This window comes from Aquarana catesbeiana, linkage group LG02 (assembly GCF_042186555.1).
Source record: "Aquarana catesbeiana isolate 2022-GZ linkage group LG02, ASM4218655v1, whole genome shotgun sequence".
Lineage (NCBI taxonomy): Eukaryota > Metazoa > Chordata > Amphibia > Anura > Ranidae > Aquarana > Aquarana catesbeiana.
Window position 1 is genome coordinate 461,223,763 of NC_133325.1, and position 19,728 is coordinate 461,243,490.

A 19,728-nucleotide genomic window follows, 5' to 3' on the forward strand; every position below is an offset into this window, starting at 1 on the left:
AACCAGTATCTAGTGAGATCATTCTACTTGTTCTTACAGGCTTGAGAAAATCTATGGGGACATTGCTACCGCTGTTGTCAGTATATACGGTACGAGTATATTAACAAGGCAGATATCAATGTCCTCTTATTAAAGCAGATATGTATCCAAAAGGGATAGCGTAGCCACAACAGAGATATAATGTGTTTCTCTCGTTATGCGGACTTTGTTTCTCTAATGTGCATAGGCAATTGAAGGCAAGAAGCTCAGTGCATTGCGCTTGATACTTACAAACCGGCAAATGCCCACACACACAGAGAACACGTCTCCAAGCCCATGAGAAGGTTTTCATACTGACGGTTCTATCGCTGATCCCGATTCAACCCAAGTGCGCTCTGCTAGAGCAATCCTTGGTTAAATCAGACACAGGGAGACTGATGACAACAATCTATAAAACACACATAATAAAATTTCCACAACAGTTGTCAGAATACAAAGGCACAGCGGGAAGCATTAACCCATCCACCTGAAATGTGTGGATGAGGGAATCAGGTCAGTTTTTTTCATTCAAGGCTGGCCATAGTTAAGTCATTTTTATTGTTCAACCAGCATTTTGGAAAAAAAAACTGACTCAATTCCCCCATTCACACATTTGAGGTGGGTAGGGAATCCTCCTCGCTTTGTCTTTGTATTCTGACAGGGCAGCTGAACAAAAATCAGTTAGACTTCTGTTTAACCACATTGGCCACACATTGATTGAAATTCATCCGGTCCCTGCTAAACTGGCCAATTTGGATCCATGTATGGCTAGCTTAAGATTTCAGCAGAGAAGGAAGAAGCTCACAGATGTCCCACCATTGAAGGGGTGGTAAGTGCGTAAGGTAAGTTTCACTTTAAGTAGCCCTGATATGCTTGTTTATGTTACGGTTAGTAAAAGTCTACTTAAACACTAACATACAAAGAAGTGTTATTTCAAGCAGTCACAAATATCCACAAAATGCCAACCTCAGTCCTCAAGTACCCCCAATGGGCCATGTTTTCCCTTAGATAAAATAGCTCTTATCAATACCATGTCATTGATATTGATTTAAAGCAGCTGTGCAAAGTGAAGGAAAACTTGAAAACATGGCCCGTTGGGGGTACTTGAGGACTGAGGTTGAGAACCACAGCCATAGGCAATGTGGTGCATAGTCTGCATCTCCCAAAATGAATATATATAGCCAGGGCCATTTTTAAGGCAGGGCAAAAGGGGCAACTGCCCTGGGCCCTGTCATTGTTGTGGGGCCCAAAGCAGCTGCCTCATACTTACCTACTATCCTGGTTTAAATTCACTCATCCCTTGAAGTTTTAGTCCCGTGCTGTGTCCCAATAGCTCAGTGTGAAGTGCTGCTACTAATGCTGCCCAGCTCTGCCCTTTTGTTGTGTACAGATAACTCACCTGCAGACCCTGTGTTCATATGTAAATAGTGGCGGCATTCATATGTAAATAGCGGCGGCTGGCGGCATTGATATGCATATCTTGCCCCCCTGAGGTCATATCCATAGTAATCTCTAGCAGCCAATCAACAAGAAGAAATCATGTGCTGTAACCTCTAGCAACTAATCAGTGAGCCGTAATGTGTGCTGTAACCTCTAGCAACCAGTCAGTGAGCAGTAATGATACACTGTAACCTCTGGCAACCAATCGCAATAGCTGCCTGATCTCATTCAGTAAACTAATTTTGAGTCTAGCTGCTATTTATCTATTTATTGTATGTCTCAGAGCAGGTGGAGAGCGAAACTGCATGGGGGGGGGCCCAAGAAAAGTTTTGCCCAGGGTCCAATCAATATTAAAGACGGCCCTGTATATAGCAGCATTGTGGTGACTAGTATGTGTTGACTTAAGAGCCAACTTTAATGCACCCTGTTTTATCTCGAAATATACTTTTAAACCTTTTCTGATCTGAAAGATTATATCTCTTGAATTAAGGGAAAAAAGCTGTCAGTGTGGTCAAAAGTTTTACAGGGTGTCCATGTCTGTTGTAACAACAAGAAATGAGGCTTTTTGCATCCTGTTGCCAGTGACCAGTTTCTTGGCTTGTGGGACTAATGGAGCTTTAAGCAAAATCAATCAGTCAGTTCTTACAAAGTCTGGTTGAAAAAAGACACAGGTCCATCCAATTCAACCAATAAAAGGAAGAAAAAAAAAAAGAAAAAAAATATGACAATCTTATATACACGAATCGCTTTGCAGGCACTTTGGCAGTGGTGCCCATTCATTTTAATGGGCAGGGGTGTTTTAGGAGTGGTGTATACACCGCTCTAAAACCGCCCCAAAGAAGTGCTTGCAGGACCTTTTTTAACGTCCCGCAAGCGCATCGCTTTACAGGCGCTTTGCAGGCGTTATTTTTAGCGCTAAAACGCCTGTAAAGCGCCTTAGTGTGAAAGTAGCCTTATGCCACGTACACACAGCCGGACTTCCCGACAGAAAAAGTCAGATGGGAGCTTTCGGTCAGACATTCCGACCGTGTGTATGCCCCATCGGAATTTAGAATGTGTTCTAAATCTCTCAGTCGGAAATGCCGATGGAGTTTAGACCGTTCGCAAGTCCGGCCGTGTGTATGCGGCATAAGGATATGAGACTGGCGGCAAGAAGAAGCCTTGCATTCTGCAGTAATCGTAAGGTTTAAATGGCCTCTTACCATTTATTTGTTTAAAGCAAAACTTCAGGCAAATAATTTAAAAAATAGCCTTCATTACAGGTTATGTTCGCCTTCCAAACTCACTAAATGCATTTTTTACAGCTAGTATAAATACCTGAACCTGGCTTTTCATTAGCTTTATGAAACCCTACACAACAGCATTCACAATGGAAGAGGAAGGAAGGTTCAGAAATCAGTACCACTGAAGCCCCATACACACTATCAGATTTTTCTGCTGATTTTTTCCTTCAGATTTACCAAAATCATATAGCAATCAGGCAGGCCCTTGCACTACATGGTTTTGGTAAATCAGAAGGAAAAAATCAGCAGAAGATCTGATAGTGTGTATGGGGCTTCAGAGATGTATCTCTTTACACAAAGCTTGTTTTTAGTCTAACATGGTTACAGGCTTACAGGAATGACCTAACTGGTGTGCTGCTGCTCCTTTATTGTCCAATGATGGGTGGAAGTAAGGTTACTAAAGAACTTTAGCAGCCATTTTCCTCTGGCCATTACTTATTATATTATTATTTATCCTAGATTAAAAGCTCTAACGAGCAGGGCCCTCTGATTCCTCCTGTATTGACTTGTATTGTAACTGAATTATCTTCCCTCATTTTGTAAAGCACTGTGCAATTTGTTGGAGTTATATAAATCCTGAATAATTATAGTAATAGATACTTGAACACAGAGGAGGTTTGCAGCCATTTGAGTAAGGTGATACAAATACAGTATGTAAAGTATAATCGAGATCTCAACATTTTTCCTGTCCCACTTTAATGAAGCTGGATTATCAGAATATTTAAGAATTCTTATTATTATTTAGATGTAGATTGCTCAAAAGTGGATATACAGCATTGGTAAAAATATACAGCATTATTAAATTGAATATTCTGAAAAGTACAAAGTCTTTGAAAACCACAGTGATCTTTGTATCTCACATATGAATGTTAAACCTGTTACATAATAACATTAAACATCTAGTAGGAACACTGCCCACAGGCAAACTGTCACAAAAAAAGATTTACATTTTATTTCCATCACTAGAAGACAGACTAGCTGACTACAGAATGGATTTAAGAATTAATGTATTTTGGTAATAATGAATAATAACAAAAAAGAATATCTATCTATACAAGGGTTTTAGGCAGGTGTGAAGAAATGCTGCCTAGTAAGAATGCTTTCAAAAATATCTTTTTTAATTGTTGATTTTTATGAACTTACAATACAAAGTGATCAAACAAAAGAAAAATCTAAATTAAATCAATGTTTGGTGTGACCACTCTTTGGCTTCAAATTAGCATCAATTCCTCTAGGTACACTTGCACAGTTTTTGAAGGATCTCGGCAGCTAGATTGATCCAAACATCTTGGAGATCTAACCACAGATCTTCTGTGGATGTAGGCTGCCTCAAATCCTTCTGTCTTGTCATGTAATCCAAGACAGATGAGATGATGTTGAGATCAGGGCTCTGTGGGAGCCAAACCATCACTTCCAGGTTTCCTTGTTCTTCCTAATGCTGAAGATAGTTCTTAAACATTGGCTGTATGTTTGGGGTCATTGTTGTGGGGCCTATCATACTCCTCCCTCATGGTATGGCTTGATGGATAAGTATCTTCCTGTATTTCTCTGTTCATTTACTTTTTTTTTTTTTACTCATTTTGTTATTTGATAAATAAAACTATTAACACTTCTTTTTCTGAAAGCTTTCTTAATTTACATTACAATTTACAGCATTTTTTCACACCTGCTTAAAACGTTTCCACAGATATATATATATATATATATATATATATATATATATATATATATATATATATACACAGGCAGTCCTCGGGTTACAAACATCCAACTTACAAACGACTCCTACTTACAAACGGAGGGAGACAATAGGAAGTGAGAGGAAATCTACCCCTAGGAAGGGAAATTCTCTCCTGTGCATTGAGTTATCATGCAAAAAAGGTATCTCCACTGAAGCTTTATCACCAATCCTTGTCTCCACAACTCAAAATGTTCAAAATCCAATTGTCATAAGGACAGCATGTGAGGTGAAATCTTCTGAACAGTGGCCTAGACAGCAAAACAATGGTTACAGGGGTGTCAACCCGTCCCTATGCTATCCAAAAATGTAAAAAGTATTTTTTTGGCTGGAGCTACACTTAAAAAATGTACCTGTTTCGACTTCAAACAAATAAGACTTAAGAACAAACCCACAGACCCTATTTTGTTTGTAACCCAGGGACTGCCTGTATACTCATACACACATAACATATGGAAATTCACCTGATTTTGAATGGTCTTACTGGAAAACCAGCATTTGATCAGCCACTGCAATGGCTACAGCGCTGATCAATGTATTTTGACAGGTTTAGGATTAGGAGTTCCTGCTGTCAGAATACAATAGTGCAGCAGGGGAAATCCCTGTATCCACATTGTCTGTATAGTTGCGGGAATATGTGAGGCTTTTTTTGTGCAGCTTTTTATTTTAAGCTGCATAAGGGGTTCTTAACTCTTACAGAATTAAAAGAGAAGTATGTTTGTTTGTTTTTTTAAATCATATTTACGTAGGTGGATGCAGCATCGGTCCGATTCTGCATCTGTCCCCTGCCATCTCTAAGACTGAAAACCAAGAGATCAAAGACCGCTGATCACTCGCTTCTCAGAGCTCCATGAGCAGAGAGCTGGTGACTGTCAGTCACCACTGTCTGCCCCCCCCCCCCCCACTTGCACTCCCTGGAGCGCTGGGCTGTGGAGGGGGCTGCTGTAAGCTGAAAATGGGTCACAAGAGTGCAATAATTAACTGCATTCCTGTAATCCACAGGAGCAGTACAGCCAAACGAGCTTTGGCTGTATTTCTCTTTTATACCCCTTTCACACTGGGGCATTTTTCAGGTGCTTTTGGGCTAAAAATAGCACCTGTAAAGCGCCTGAAAAACACCTTCCCTGCAGCCCCAGTGTGAGAGCTCGAGTACTTTCACACTGGGGCGGTGTGCTTGCAGGACATTAGAAAAAGTCCTACAAGCAGCCTTTTTCGTGCGGTGGAGGAGCGGTGTATACACCGCTCTTCCACGGCCCCTGCCCCTGCCCATTGAAATCAATGGGCATCGCTGCCGAAGCGCCTGCAAAGCGATTTGGCAGCGGCGCTTTTAACCCTTTATTCTGCTGCTAGCGAGAGTTAAAAGCACGCCACTAGCTTTACCGCTAAAGCCCCCCTGCCCCAGTGCAGAGCTGCTGGGTCTGTAAACTCAGAAATGTTTTCAGTTTTTATTTCTAAATCAAAGATAATATACTGTATGTTGTGTATGGAGTACTTACAGTTACTCCGGCTGTGGCAACCGCAAGAATTCCAACAATTTGGAAACTGTGATGTAGCACCTTTGCAATCTCTTCCAAACAGTTCTACAAAATGTCAGATATAAAACGTATTAATACTGGAGATACAAAGCTGTATCATTGTTAGCAAAATCATACCAAGTTTAGATGGCTTGCCACAACTGTAATGACCAATGACTTTTAAAAATGGTTTTCAAATAATACCAGGCATACTGGGGGTTATTTACTAAAACTGGAGAGTGCAAAATCTGGTGCAACTCTGCATACAAACCAATCAGTTTCCAGATTTTATCGCCTAAGCTTAATTGAACAAGTTGAATTTAGAAGCTGATTGGCTACCATGCGGAGCTGCTCCAGATTCTGAGTGCACCAGTTTCAGTAAATCTACTCCACTGTATCTTGGCCTTGAGGCTCACAATATACACCTGCAGCACAATGTATAGAATGGGGATATGTGGTAGTATTCACTCTACCCTACTGTACTCAAAACAAAAAAACTGGTTGGCTGTTGAGGACTCCAGTGGCAACCTGTGAAGCTCTGGTGAACTCCATGCCCAAGAGGGTTAAGGCAGTGCTGGAAAATAATGGTGGCCACACAGAATATTGACACTTTAGGCCCAATTTGGACATTTTCACTTAGAGGTATACTCACCTTTGCCAGCGGTTTAGACATTAATAGCTGTATGTTGAGTTATTTTGAGGGGACAGAAAATTTACACTGTTATACAAGCTGTACACTCACTACTTTACATTGTAGCAAAGTGTCATTTCTTCAGTGTTGTCACATGAAAAGATACTGTAAATCAGATGCAATGCTGCTTCTAATAACATATTCTAGTATTAAAGGCCACCTTCAATGTTAGTAAAGTAGTCCTTTAAAAGTTTCCTCCACCTCACTGAGTGGCAACTGCCTACCAAAATTCTAACAGAAAGAAGTCCTGGCAGCATTCAGTAAAACAGTGTGCTCACAGCATTTAGCTCATGGCTGGTGCCATACTTCTCTGGAAAGAAAGGGTCAAGTGTCACGCATTAACAGTAGGAGACTGGCATGGCCAGGACATTTATTACTGCAAAGGCTGTGGAGTGCTGGGCAGAGCAAATTCAGTAGAAGGCTTGAAAATATGCTGGTAAATGATGGGGGCGGGGGGGGGACGACATAAAGTGATGTAGTCCATTAATGTTTACTAAAATAATCATATGGCATAAGGCAAGGAGATTTACAAAAAGGCTTAATTATTGAGGTGTACAATGGGCAAAATGATGAGTAAATAATACAGGCCTGACTATAGTGCTTTATACAAAGGCAAGTAGTTGCTATCGTAGTTATTGCATACCAAGAGATCTGGTGTGAAACTGAAAACAATGGCACTAGCTGCATAAACCTCTGGACTTTTTGATCTCCAGCTTGTGTCTGATCTCAACAGCTGAGAAAAATAGATTAATGTGACAGATCACATCATACGGTGTAGTTCAATGTGGCAGATCACATTCCTTTTCTGCCCTCCTCCCAAATAGCAGAGCAACTAAGAAGTGAAAAGCGGCACTAACAAGCTGGTCGGTGAAGAGCCTCACCTGATCATTCTTTTTTTTAATTTTCTGATCCAAAATCTTTTTTGACTGAATTTTTATATATAATGCTAATTGCATTTGATTTATTTCAAATGTTGCAATTATGTTTTCATCTGTACCTAATTCTATTTGTAAAACGTTGCTCAACACCAAAAGAGCACAAATTAGAAGTTCAGTAAAAATGTATTGTTTGCTATAGATTTACTAGAAATAAGGTACATTTTGCTGTTTTTAAAGAAGCATCCAATTTGTTTTTTTGTTACAATACATTTTTATTCAGGTGATGTAAGGCTCGGTTCACACATGGGCGGCACGACTTGCAGGTCGCCTCAGCGAGGCGACCTGCAAACGACTGCCGGGGCGACTTGCGAGACGACTTCTGCATAGAAGTCTATGCAAGTCGCCCCAAGTCGCCCCCAAAGTAATACAGGAACCTTTTTCTAAGTCGGAGCGACTTGCGTCGCTCCGATTAGAACGGTTCCATAGCACAGAACGGGAGGCGACTTGTCAGGCGACTAGGTCGCCTGACAAGTGGCCCCAGTGTGAACCGAGCCTTAGTGGAGAACAATTTAAAAAATGATTCTTATTAGCGGATATACCTTGGGCACCTTTTCATTGCACTATTCCCTACTGGCTCTCCTTTGGACTTAAAGCCACTGTCAGGGTCCAACTTCAGTTCTGATGTACAGCTGTTTTTAACAGGTAAAAATTTAGTATATGCCTCAAGATATTTTATTATTTATTTTTTTACGAGTATTTATAGAGCACCAACAATTTACACGGTACTTTACATTCACATCAGTCCCTGCCCTCAAGGAGTTTATAATGTAATCACATGTGCATACTAGGGCCTATTTAGACAGGGGCCAAGTAATCTAGCAGCATGTCCTTTCAAGAAGCCCACAGAAACAAAAGGACAATATGCAAACTCTATGTAGGATACAGTGCCTTGCAAAAGTATTCAGCCGCCTTGGCTTTTTAACTATTTTGTTACATTACAGCCTTTAGTTCAATGTTTTTTTTAATCTGAATTATATGTGATGGATCAGAACACAATAGTCTAAGTTGGTGAAGTAAAATTAGAAAAATATATACATAAAACTATTTTTCAGAAATAAAAAAATGATAATTGGCATGGGCGTAAGTATTCACCCCCTTTGTTATGAAGCCCATAAAAAGCTCTGGTGCAACCAATTACCTTCAGAAGTCACATAATTGGTGAAATGATGTCCACCTGTGCGTAATCGAAGTGTCACATGATCTGTCATTACATATACACACCTTTTTAAAAGGCCCTAGAGGCTGCAACACCTAACCAAGAGGCACCACTAATCAAACATTGCCATGAAGACCAAGGAACTCTCCAAAAAGTAAGTGACAATGTTGTTGAGAAGTACAAGCCAGGGTTAGGTTATAAAAAAAATATCCAAATCTTTGATGATCCCTAGGAGCACCATAAATCTTGAATAACCAAATGGAAAGAATATGGCACAACAGAAAACCTGCCAAGAGACGGCCGCACACCAAAACTCAGGGACCGGGCAAGGGGGGCATTAATTAGAGAGGCAGCACAGAGACCTAAGGTAACCCTGGAGGAGCTGCAGAGTTCCACAGCAGAGACTGGAGTATCTGTACATAGGACAACAATAAGCCGTACGCTTCACAGAGTTGGGCTTTATGGCAGAGTGTCCAGAAGAAAGCCATTACTTTCAGCAAAAAACAAAATGGCGTGTTTTCAGTTTGCGAAAAGGTATGTGGGAGAATCCCAAAATGTATGGAGGAAGGTGCTCTGGTCTGATGAGTCTAAAACTGAACTTTTTGCCCATCAAAGAAAACACTATGTCTGGCGCAAACCCAACACATCACATCACCCAAAGAACACCATCCCCACAGTGAAACATGGTGGTGGCAGCATCATGCTGCGGGGATTCTTTTCAGCAGTCAGGACTGGGAAAATGGTCAGGGTTGAGGGAAAGATGGATGGTGCTAAATACAGGGATATTCTTGAGCAAAACCTGTACAACTCTGTGTGTGATTTGAGGCTAGGACAGAGGTTCACCTTCCAGCAGGACAATGACCCCAAACACACTGCTAAAGGAACACTTGAGTGGTTTAAGGGGAAACATGTAAATGTGTTGGATTGGCTTAGTCAAAGCCCAGACCTCAGCCCAATAGAAAATCTGTGGTCAGACCTAAAGATTGCTAATCACAAGCGCAAACCATCCAACTTGACGCTCATAGAGACTTATCCAAATTGACTTGGAGCTGTGATAGCCGCAAAAGGTGGGTCTACAAAGTATTGACTTTTGGGGGGGTGAATAGTTATGCACATTGACTTTTTCTGTTATTTTGTCATTTGCTTCACAATGAAAAAAAAAATATATATATATCTTCAAAGTTGTGGGCATGTTCTGTAAATTAAATGATACAAATCCTCAAACAATCCATGTTAATTCCAGGTTGTGAGGCAACAAAACACGGAAAATGCCAAGGGGGGTGAATACTTTAGCAAGGCACTGTACGTCATGCATGGTTTAAATTTAAACCACTGACCCACTTAGCCACTGTGCTCTCCCAGATTATTTCACAAAAATATGATTTTTGCTTGTTTGTGTAACCCTTTTTAGCACAGCAGCACTGGTAATACAACCTGCATTCAGAATGATTTAAAGTACATAAAAAAAAAACCTACCTTGTGTTCTTTATGCTCCTCCAAGCACAAGCTTCTCACCTGCTGTGCACTCTGGGGGTCTGCATTTCCACAGCATTTTGCCTGCAAAACGTACAGCGTAAAATAAATTAAAAAAGAAATATTATTGGCAAAAATGCCTTTTCAAGTTTTGTATCAGATGGTATAAAAAGTTTCCATTTTGTGCAGACCTGGCTACAAAGAGATACAGTTAGCCTTATTTAGACTGCTATGATAGCATGTTATATTTTATAACCCACAGCAACCAACCAGAATCAACCTTGCATTAGTTAGACTTGGTGCCAACGGCTTCTATATTTATTTCTTACATGGTTTGCATGTTGAAAATGTTTTTTTCAATTATTGCAAATATGCTGCCTTGTCTCCATTCAAATCTCAATTTCCATTGGATCTCCCATGGTCCAGAAACTGGTTCCCTGATATCTGAACACCATGTATGAAAAAACTTGGTGTTTAAAGTTTAGGAGGGAACTAAACCCTCCTATCCTTTATAGCCAAGGCTGCCTTCTTAGTCTCTGATCTACAAGTGCCATGGTGCTGCACATGTGATCAATTATGACACCAGCCATTTGATGGTTAGTTGACAGGTTGGTTGAAAACACAAGCAACTTTGACAGTCTTGGGAAACAGTTACATAAATGGGTTTAGTTCCACTTTACCCAGGAAACTGCAGTAAAGGCACAAATACTCAGTTGTGCCCCAATAGTCTGACAACTACGAGGGCTTTGCTGGTGCCAGCATCATCTCCATGGGGTCTTCCAGGTGCTGGTGTTTTGATTGGCTGGTGCCTGTCAGTCTACATGTGCAGCTCAATGTAAGTTCCACAGAGGATTGCAAATAGGCATGTAAGTGTACTTTATTGCAGAAGAGACATAGGGGGTTATTTACTAAAGAAAAATCCACTTTGCACTGCAAGTGCACTTGGAAGTAAAGTCGCTGTAGATCCGAGGGGGATATGCAAGGAAAGTAAAAAACAGCATTTTAGCTTGCATATGTTTGGATGATAAAATCAGCAGAGCTTCCCTTCATTTCAGATCTACCCCTTAGATTTAGAGCAACTGCACTTTCAAGTGCACTTGCAGTGCAAAGTGGATTTACCTTTCGTAAATAACCCCCATTGCATGTCTCTTCTGCCATAAAAAGCCTGCCTGTTCTCGATTTTTATTTTTTTATTTGGCTCTGCTTTAAGTAAACTTGACAGAAGCTAAGGCAGTTTAAGCTCAGCATAAAAAGAGAAAAAACATAAGGATAGTTGCTTTCAGCGAAAGCCAAATTCATTATGGCTGTGGGTTTCAGTGTGAGTTGGAACTAAACCCACCCATTTAACTGTTTTGCAAAGTAGTGACATTCATGGCATGCCTCTGGTGATAAACAGCCATTATTGCCAGTGTGATTAAGTTGGCTGTCAAATGAACTTTCAAGTCCTCAGTGGCTGGTGTCCTAGCTCAGGGGTCTCTCAACTTTTCAAAGGGCCAGTTTACAGTCCTTCAGAATTTACGGGGGCTGGACTGTGGCCATTGGGAGTAGAAATTGTGCTGGCATCAGTGGAAGTACGCAATGGGGTTGATTTACTAAAAGTGGAGAGTGCAAAATCAGCTGCACCTGTGCATAGTAGCCAATTAGCTTTTAACTTCAGCTTGTTCAATTAAGCTTTGGCAAAAAAAAAAAAAAAAAAAAAAACCTGGAAGCTGATTGGTTTCTGTGCAGAACTGCTCCAGAATTTGTATTCTCCGGTTTAAATTAATTAACCCAGTGTCAGTGAGAAAAATAGTGCCCCATCATTGGTGTCAGTGGGAGAAATAGTGCCCCATCATTGGTGTCAGTGGAAGGAATAGTGCCCCATCATTGGTGTCAGTGGGGGAAATAGTGCCCCATCATTGGTGTCAGTGGGAGAAATAGTGCTCCATCATTGATGCCAGTGGGGGAAATAGTGCCCCATCATTGGTGTCAGTGGGAGAAATAGTGCCCCATCATTGGTGTCAGTGGGAGAAATAGTGCCCCATCATTGGTGTCAGTGGGAGGTATAGTGCCCCATGCTTTGATGTGTAAGACAGCCTATTAATGTAAACAGGTTTCTCTAATGCAATGGGCACCACTGCAGTGGACTTGGCTGCTGTAAATAGGCCCCGAATACCCAGTCATGTGCAAGGGACATCAACCTGTTCCTGCCCATGCGAAACCAAAAGGTGGCTACAGCACGGGCCTACTTTGCAGAAAGGATGCTCCCTGTGGCGCGCGGGCAGTGCTCTCTGTGATCGCTGCGTCCTTAAGACGCAGCTGATCACAGATCTGGGTAAATGGCCAATCACAGCGCCCCTTTACCACATGATTAGCTGTTTCCAATGACAGCTGATTATGATGTAAACAGAAACCAGTTATCAGCATTTCTTTCCTCATGCTGACAGTGTGAGGAGAGGAGAGGAGAGCCGATAACCGGCTTGTGTTAAAGGGACATCTACACTGATAATCAGGGCACTGATTACCAGTGTCCTGATTATCAGTGCAGTCCCAACAGTTCTGCTAATCCGTGCTCATTAGTGCTGCCTATCAGTACCGCCCATCAGTGCCACCTATCAGTGCTGCCTATCAGTACCGCCTATCAGTGCCACCTGTCAGTGCCCATTAGTGCCACCTATCAGTGTAGCCTCATCAGTGCAGCCTATCAGTGCCCATCAGCACAGGCTCATCAGTGCACATAAGTGAAATTACCTGTTTGCAAAATTTTATAAAAAACTATGAAAAACATTTTTTTATTTTTTCAACATTTTTTCAGCAGTGATTAAATACCACCAAAAGAAAGCTCTATTTGTGTGAAATGAAATGATAAAAAATTCATATGGGTACAGTGTTGCATGACTGTGCAATTGTCATTCAAAGTGTGACAGCACTGAAAGCTGAAAATTGTTCTGGGCATGTAGGGGGTAAAAGTGCCCAGTAGGCAAGTGGTTAAAGAACAAAATAGTATTTTTTCTAGCACATATTTGGACATTCATGAACACGGTTTCACCTTATACACAAACATTCACTTTAGTGACAATACATTTTCCTAAGTGAACAACTTCTACCACTTTAATAACTCAACCCCACAGAATTATATTCTATGATCAGAAAGATCAGAGATTTACCCAGAAATGTGTTGTAAAAATAGAGTATATCAATTGAGTCCGAATGAATCTACTGTTGTTATTTTCAGGAGTATACATGTCTTCAAATTGTTGTCCATATAATTTTCCCACAATCAGAAGTTTAATACTCACAAACGTGTGAAAATCTTGCAGAGTTTCATTTCTTCCTCCTTTTCTTATATAGTCGTCATAGGCCTTAGTGTATAAATCCTGAGCATCTATAATAGTCTGTTGAAAGAACACATAAAAACTTCACAAATAAGGAGGGGAACAGCTAGGTATACTTCTAGAAATGACCGTTCTGAACAAGATATGCCTTGTTAACCTAACGATTTTGAAAAATAACAGGCAATATCAGCTACATAATGCATACTCAGCAGATGATCACCAACCTAATAGTCACTCACTATTTCTTGTACAGCAAATAAATAAAACTGAGATATAGATTTAATGACTTGATTATGGTAAAAGCTGTAATATATAGATGTAAAATACATTATGACCCTCTTATCCCAACAATCTCCTCTACCATCCTCATCTTTCCTACTTATGTACTTATATTTTCTAAATTATCTTATTTTGTGCTCCAGACTAGGAAACACAAATTTTTATTGCTGAATTGCAGAAACGTGGGTATTGCCTGGCGTGTTACTGTAATCCATGTCATGGGCATTGGTGTGCTGTAGTGTCATTCATTCATAAAGGCATCCCAGTGCACCTGTGTTCCAGTGAACCACAACATGCAGCAGAACACTGATGTTATAATAAATAGCGTATGCACCTGGTCTGTTGGTCTGTTAGGCAGACCATTCAATTGCATAGGCTGCCTTAAAGTGGTTGTAAAGCCTAAATATTTTTTGCCTTAATGCATTCCTTGCTTTAAGGTAAAAAATGTTTAGGTGTCAGCATCCCCCCTCACCCCACCTTTTACTTACCTGAGCCCTCATGCGATCCACCACCGCGCATGTCTGCAGGTCTTCTCTCCCCTCACTTCCGGATCTCACTGGCTTTGCTGGGGCACCGGGAGCCATTGGCTTCCAGTGCTGTCAATCAGCCAGTGAAAAGGGAGCAGGGGGTGGGGCCAAGTCCCGCTGTCTGTGTCAGTGGACGCAGGAGCAGGACTCAGGTGCGAGCACGCACGAGTGCCCTCATGGGAAGCAGCTTACCACTGGGGCACTGGACAGAGGGGAGGGGCCAGGAGAACCGGCCGGAGACCCGAAAAGAGGAGGTTCATGGCCACTCTGTGCAATTAAGAAGAGTATATAATCAGCTCTCAAAGATCATATAAAGTGCAAAAAACACCTCCTAAAATGGCGTCATGTACTGCATTAAAAAACAACCAGGTGTATAATAAAGTGTAAACATGACCTTGTGTAAATAATAAATATGTAGCACAATGATAATAACAACAATCAATGACAAAACAACAAAAATCAGTCCATAATTAGTGAAAAGTCTATAAGTGAAGCAAATCAATCCATCCAGAAAGCGTACCGTGCATATGTAAACAGATCTGCCACCAGCAGCACCCTCGCAGACAAGCCTCTTACCAGATTTGCAGGACCATAAGTTATAATGGTCAAACAGGCAAAAGCAGCTAGACATCCAAGGGGGAGAGCGTCTGTCAATGGATCACAGATCCAGTAAGGTGACTCGAAGTTGTTAGAAAAAGAAAACTGAATTTAACCCGGTACCAGACTCTTGCAGTCCCTTTCCAGCAGAGCCCAGACAGCGGGAGGGAGAAACTGCGTAGGAAGCTAATCAGATCATGTGCTGACAAGGAGGATACTCCTTTGCCCTATCTGAGTAAATGTATTGCCTTCAGAGCTTCTGGTCATCCTGGCCAGCACCAGTAGTCCAGAGGCTGAAAAATCCCAGAGAGCTACAAAGTGATGACATTGGAGGTTTGTAGTTCTGCACTATGTAAAAGAATAGGAGCGATCTGTAATAGGAGTGCAATTTTATTGCACAGAACAGGTAAGTATAGACATGTTATTTATTTATTTATTTATTTTTTTTATTTACCTTTACAATCACTTTAATGCAACACACAATAACAAGCAAAATATCAGCTGTTAATCTGGCCATAGATGGATAGAACTTCAAACAGAAATGAAAAGTCTTAGGAAAATTCATACAAAAGTTCTCAGAGCATTTGAATGTCGTTTGAAAGATTTTGTTTGCTTTTAACATTGGATTTTGGAATGAATGGACTTTATCGAAAGAAAACCCCATACACTGTTAGAAATCCTTTTTTTCGCCTTTGAATTTTGTCATCACTGTGGTCGAAAACTAATGTTCATTTGACCCCAGTAATGATTAGGAATACAAACTTTCTTAGAGCTTTCTTTTCCTAAGAATTTTTGCTTGAAATTATACTCATCTATGGTCAGCTTTATTTTTACTCTTTAGGCAAAAATGCCAGTGCCTCCTGATATCCCATTCCCTGAGCAAGGTATACTCACCCATCACAGCTCCTTTTCTGCCTCCTCGTTCCATCAGAGCTCTTGCACATTTGCACAATGAAGCAGGGCTTCTTTGGTTCAAATCTCAACCACGGCACTACATGCATGGAGTTTAAATGTTTCCCTGTACCTGCGTGAGTTTCCTCCCATACTCCAAAGACATTCAGGTGTACATTGGCCCTCATATTTGTATGTATGAATTTGAGTTAGGAACCTTAGATAGTTACAGATAAGATAGTAAGGGTCTTGAGTGCAGGGACTAATGTGAATGTGTGAATGTACAATATAAGTGTAAGTGTTAAGTGCTGTGTATACTGACAGTGCTATAAAAGTACTTGTAATAAATAAAGACCAGCAACAGTCTTTACATCTCAGACATTTGATCAGCTGAGATTCAGCTATCCTTTTGAGAAGTTCAGAAACATACAAAGTTCCCAATTTATGGTTTGAAAAGTCCTGTTAAATGTAAATAAAATGTCACAACAGGTTCCAAAAAAGGATGTATTACAAAGTAGGCTCCACGATTAAGCCTCAGTAAGGGGTGAAACATGTCATATGGGTGCACGGGTGGAGTATCCACATTTCAGATGGACAAAAACAGTTGTTTTTGAGCTACATGGATAACCAGTGTGCAGCCCCATGTTTGCGTTAGTCAAAGTTGTTTGGGAAGTGATGCAGCTTCTGAAAGCCCTGCCTGACACAATGCTGGAAAAAAAATGGGATGCAGTTTGGGGAAATTAGAAAAACCAGCAGTAACTCCTAGCAAGCCTGGACATCCCATATGTGCTTTATATAGGGAAAAAATGTAATGAGAGAAAACAACTTCAGAAATTCTGTCAGGGATACTAATATTCTTCTGAGCTTTTAGGCCTGGCAGGAGTCATGGGGTGGCAGGGTAACAACGGCATTAGGCAAAATCAAAATAGACCCCCCCTCCCCTCCTCTTACTGCACTGGTTGGGGAAGTGACTTCATGCCACCAGTTCTCACTGTGCTTCATCGCCATGGAAATGCAGTGAGACCAGGCGGCAACGTCATTTCCGTCAGTGATGCCATGTCCCTCTCCTAACATGCTCGTCAGCAGATCTGTGGATTGCTCAGGGAGCTACAGTGATCATGTGATCTGTAATTCAAACACCAGGGATTATATTATAGCCATATAGAAAAATAAACCTTCAGTCATAACAAGGTAACAGTTCTCTGTTTAATAATGTTTTTACACTAGTGAACTTTAAAACCACTTTAAAATAGAAGGGGTTGGACTTTCTGGCAGTTATGGGATGTTCATGATTACTATTATTAGTAACTGTGAAGGTAACCCAAGGATTCTGGAAAAGCAGGTGAAAATTCTGAAAGGCTGCATATGAACAATAAAGAATATTGTGCCCAAATGTTCCTCAGTATCCCTCAATTTACCCATGTCAAGCACAGGATGCACATTCGCATATTGCTGTCAGCAACAAAAATTGCCCAAATCAAAAAATTCCCTAGTCTCCTATCTATCCCCACCACACTTTTCCAAACATCCATCAAAACCATTCTCAAGAAAAACGAAATATGGCCCTAATTCAATAGTTTCAATATCAACATTAACAGTGCTAAACTTCTTGTCAGAGGTAGAAGGCCACAATCCAGCAACATCAGGGATCTGGGGAACCCCTCACCAAAATATTACACAAGTGCAGTGTGTCACTATGTAGGAATGCCTGCCAAAAGTAGGATAACCACTAAGCTGAACGTGTGCTGAAATGTCAGTATAATTTTAGTAACATCATAGTTAAATAAAGTTTGCACAGATACATGTGGCTAAGCTGCATTGTGGTTTTCAGGTTTACATTAGGATGCACAATGTCCTGTTAAAATGAAAGTGCACTGAAATAAAAGGATATTTGCACCATAAAATCTTTTTCTTGGAGTTCAATGAGGGGCACAGGAAGTCTTCAGCCTTCGAGTTAAACTGCCACATAGAGGAGGATTGGACACCAGCTAACAAAAAAACTGTAGGCCAACCCAGGGTAACCCCTACCACTACCAGCATACCTCAGTATTTTCTTTCTTGTGCATTGAGGACACAGGATGTCTTTGCCCATTGAGATGTTGGTAACATAGCAAACAATGCTAACAGGCGCAAGAGCACAACAGAGAACTGGGGATTTTTTACAACTCAAATTGCCCAAAACTGGCATTAGATTTGGCTAAAACATGCACCTGGAAGATCTTAAAGAATGTGTAAACAGAAGACCAGGTGGCAGCCTTTTAAATCTGGGAAACAGTTGCTTGAGGTGGAAAAGCCCAAAAACTGCTCACAGAATAAGTATAGTATGCCTTTACAGGAAACCGTGGAACTTGATCCTTGCCACCAAAAACTTGAATGAAGGTCTTCCTGTATAGAGATGGTGGAATGCGATTGTCAAATGAAAAGCCTGTGCACTCTTTTGGGTCTATCTGGAATACCAAAAAAAGAATCAGTCTTTCTGAAAAACGTAGCGACTGAGATATGGACTTGCACAGCCCAACCCATATCTAAGCAGTTGGGAGAAACTTCCTTTTGGTGAACTAGAGACAAATAGAGGACAGAGACAATGTTCTGGCTGAGGTGAAAGGCAGAAACCTTAGGCAAGAAGGAAGTCCTGGGCTACAACACCACCTTGTCCCTGTGCAAATACCAAAAAAAGGATAAGACCACCAGTTCAAACACTTTCCTCACAGAAGTGATAGCTTCAATAAAAAAAAACACCTTGTGGGTGAGAATAAAGAGAGGAATGTCTCTAATACAGTAGGGTCAAACTATGCTTTCTGAATCACAGAGAAAACCAGATTCAGGTACCATTGAATCATGACTGGGGAACAGGCAGAGAGAGCTACATAGGAGACCCCTGTACAAAGGTTTTAATCAAGAAGTTAGAAGCCAACGATCTCTGCAGCAGGATAGTAAGAACAGAAACCTGACCCTTGATAACACCTGTTCAGACCCAGCTGTAGAAAGGTGAAGATTCATCCCACTGAGAAACTCCTGGGTAGGAAACAGACTTTGTAGGACTCAGAGATCAGCAAATGTATAATTTGTTCAGCACTCATATTTCATTTAATATAAAGTGCCACAGACATATGTAGTAATATATATAATAGTACTGCTCTTCAAAAAATGTATATATACAGTATATATCACTTCTATTACAGCTTTTTTTTATGCATCCACACACTAAGAAAGTACGTAATATTGTGCCACATTCAAGGGGCAGGAGAGGTAATTATAGCACAGCTGCACAGGAACTTATATATCATTTTAACAGATTTAAAAATGACACTGTCCCTCAGAGCTTGGGCTTAAACAGCAGAGCCCTTCCATTGCCATTGACATAAGGTTTATAGCGGAACAGAATCATTTGCAAATGGATGGCTCAGTAAGGCTTTTTGCATTCCTATCTGCTAAAAAAATCATAGTCATTTTAGTTACCATCAACTTACAACAAAAGGGTGCCCTCGACTTTTTTCACAAATAAATAGCTGTTATCAGTGACATGCCACTGATCACAGCCATTCATTCAATGGTATCCGCCCCTCTCACCACCACTGCTACCCGCAGTGTGCCCTGTGTGTGACTGATCCTCAAATGAGATCTACTAATCTGTGCAACAGAGGAAGGCTGAGAGTGAGAAACTGAGAAAGGGGCAGGGAGTGAAACTCCAGTTTGTAGCCCTGGGATGCTAAATCCTGCACACAAGCATCTGAGATGCAAGCAATCCAAGCATCTGCAAAGGTTAACACAGTTTCCCCTACTTTGGAAAATGAGGGCACATCTTCATGCTGAAGACAGGTTATTGGAGGACTTCACATTGAGGGGTTTCTCTGGGCTGGCCTACAGTT

At 41.0% G+C, this 19,728-nt stretch overlaps 1 protein-coding gene across 1 annotated transcript in view; it reads right to left on the reverse strand.

The window, feature by feature from the left end:
* The window catches only part of TSPAN2 (tetraspanin 2), a 303,693-nt gene that overhangs the window by 37,217 nt on the left and 246,748 nt on the right, over positions 1 to 19,728 (reverse strand). Inside the window, exons 5-7 of the mRNA XM_073615666.1 lie at positions 13,530 to 13,625; positions 10,255 to 10,335; positions 5,976 to 6,059 (exon numbers count right to left, since the gene is read on the reverse strand). Of these exons, the coding sequence (XP_073471767.1) occupies positions 5,976 to 6,059; positions 10,255 to 10,335; positions 13,530 to 13,625 (261 nt within the window). The remainder of the gene's footprint in view (positions 1 to 5,975; positions 6,060 to 10,254; positions 10,336 to 13,529; positions 13,626 to 19,728) is intronic.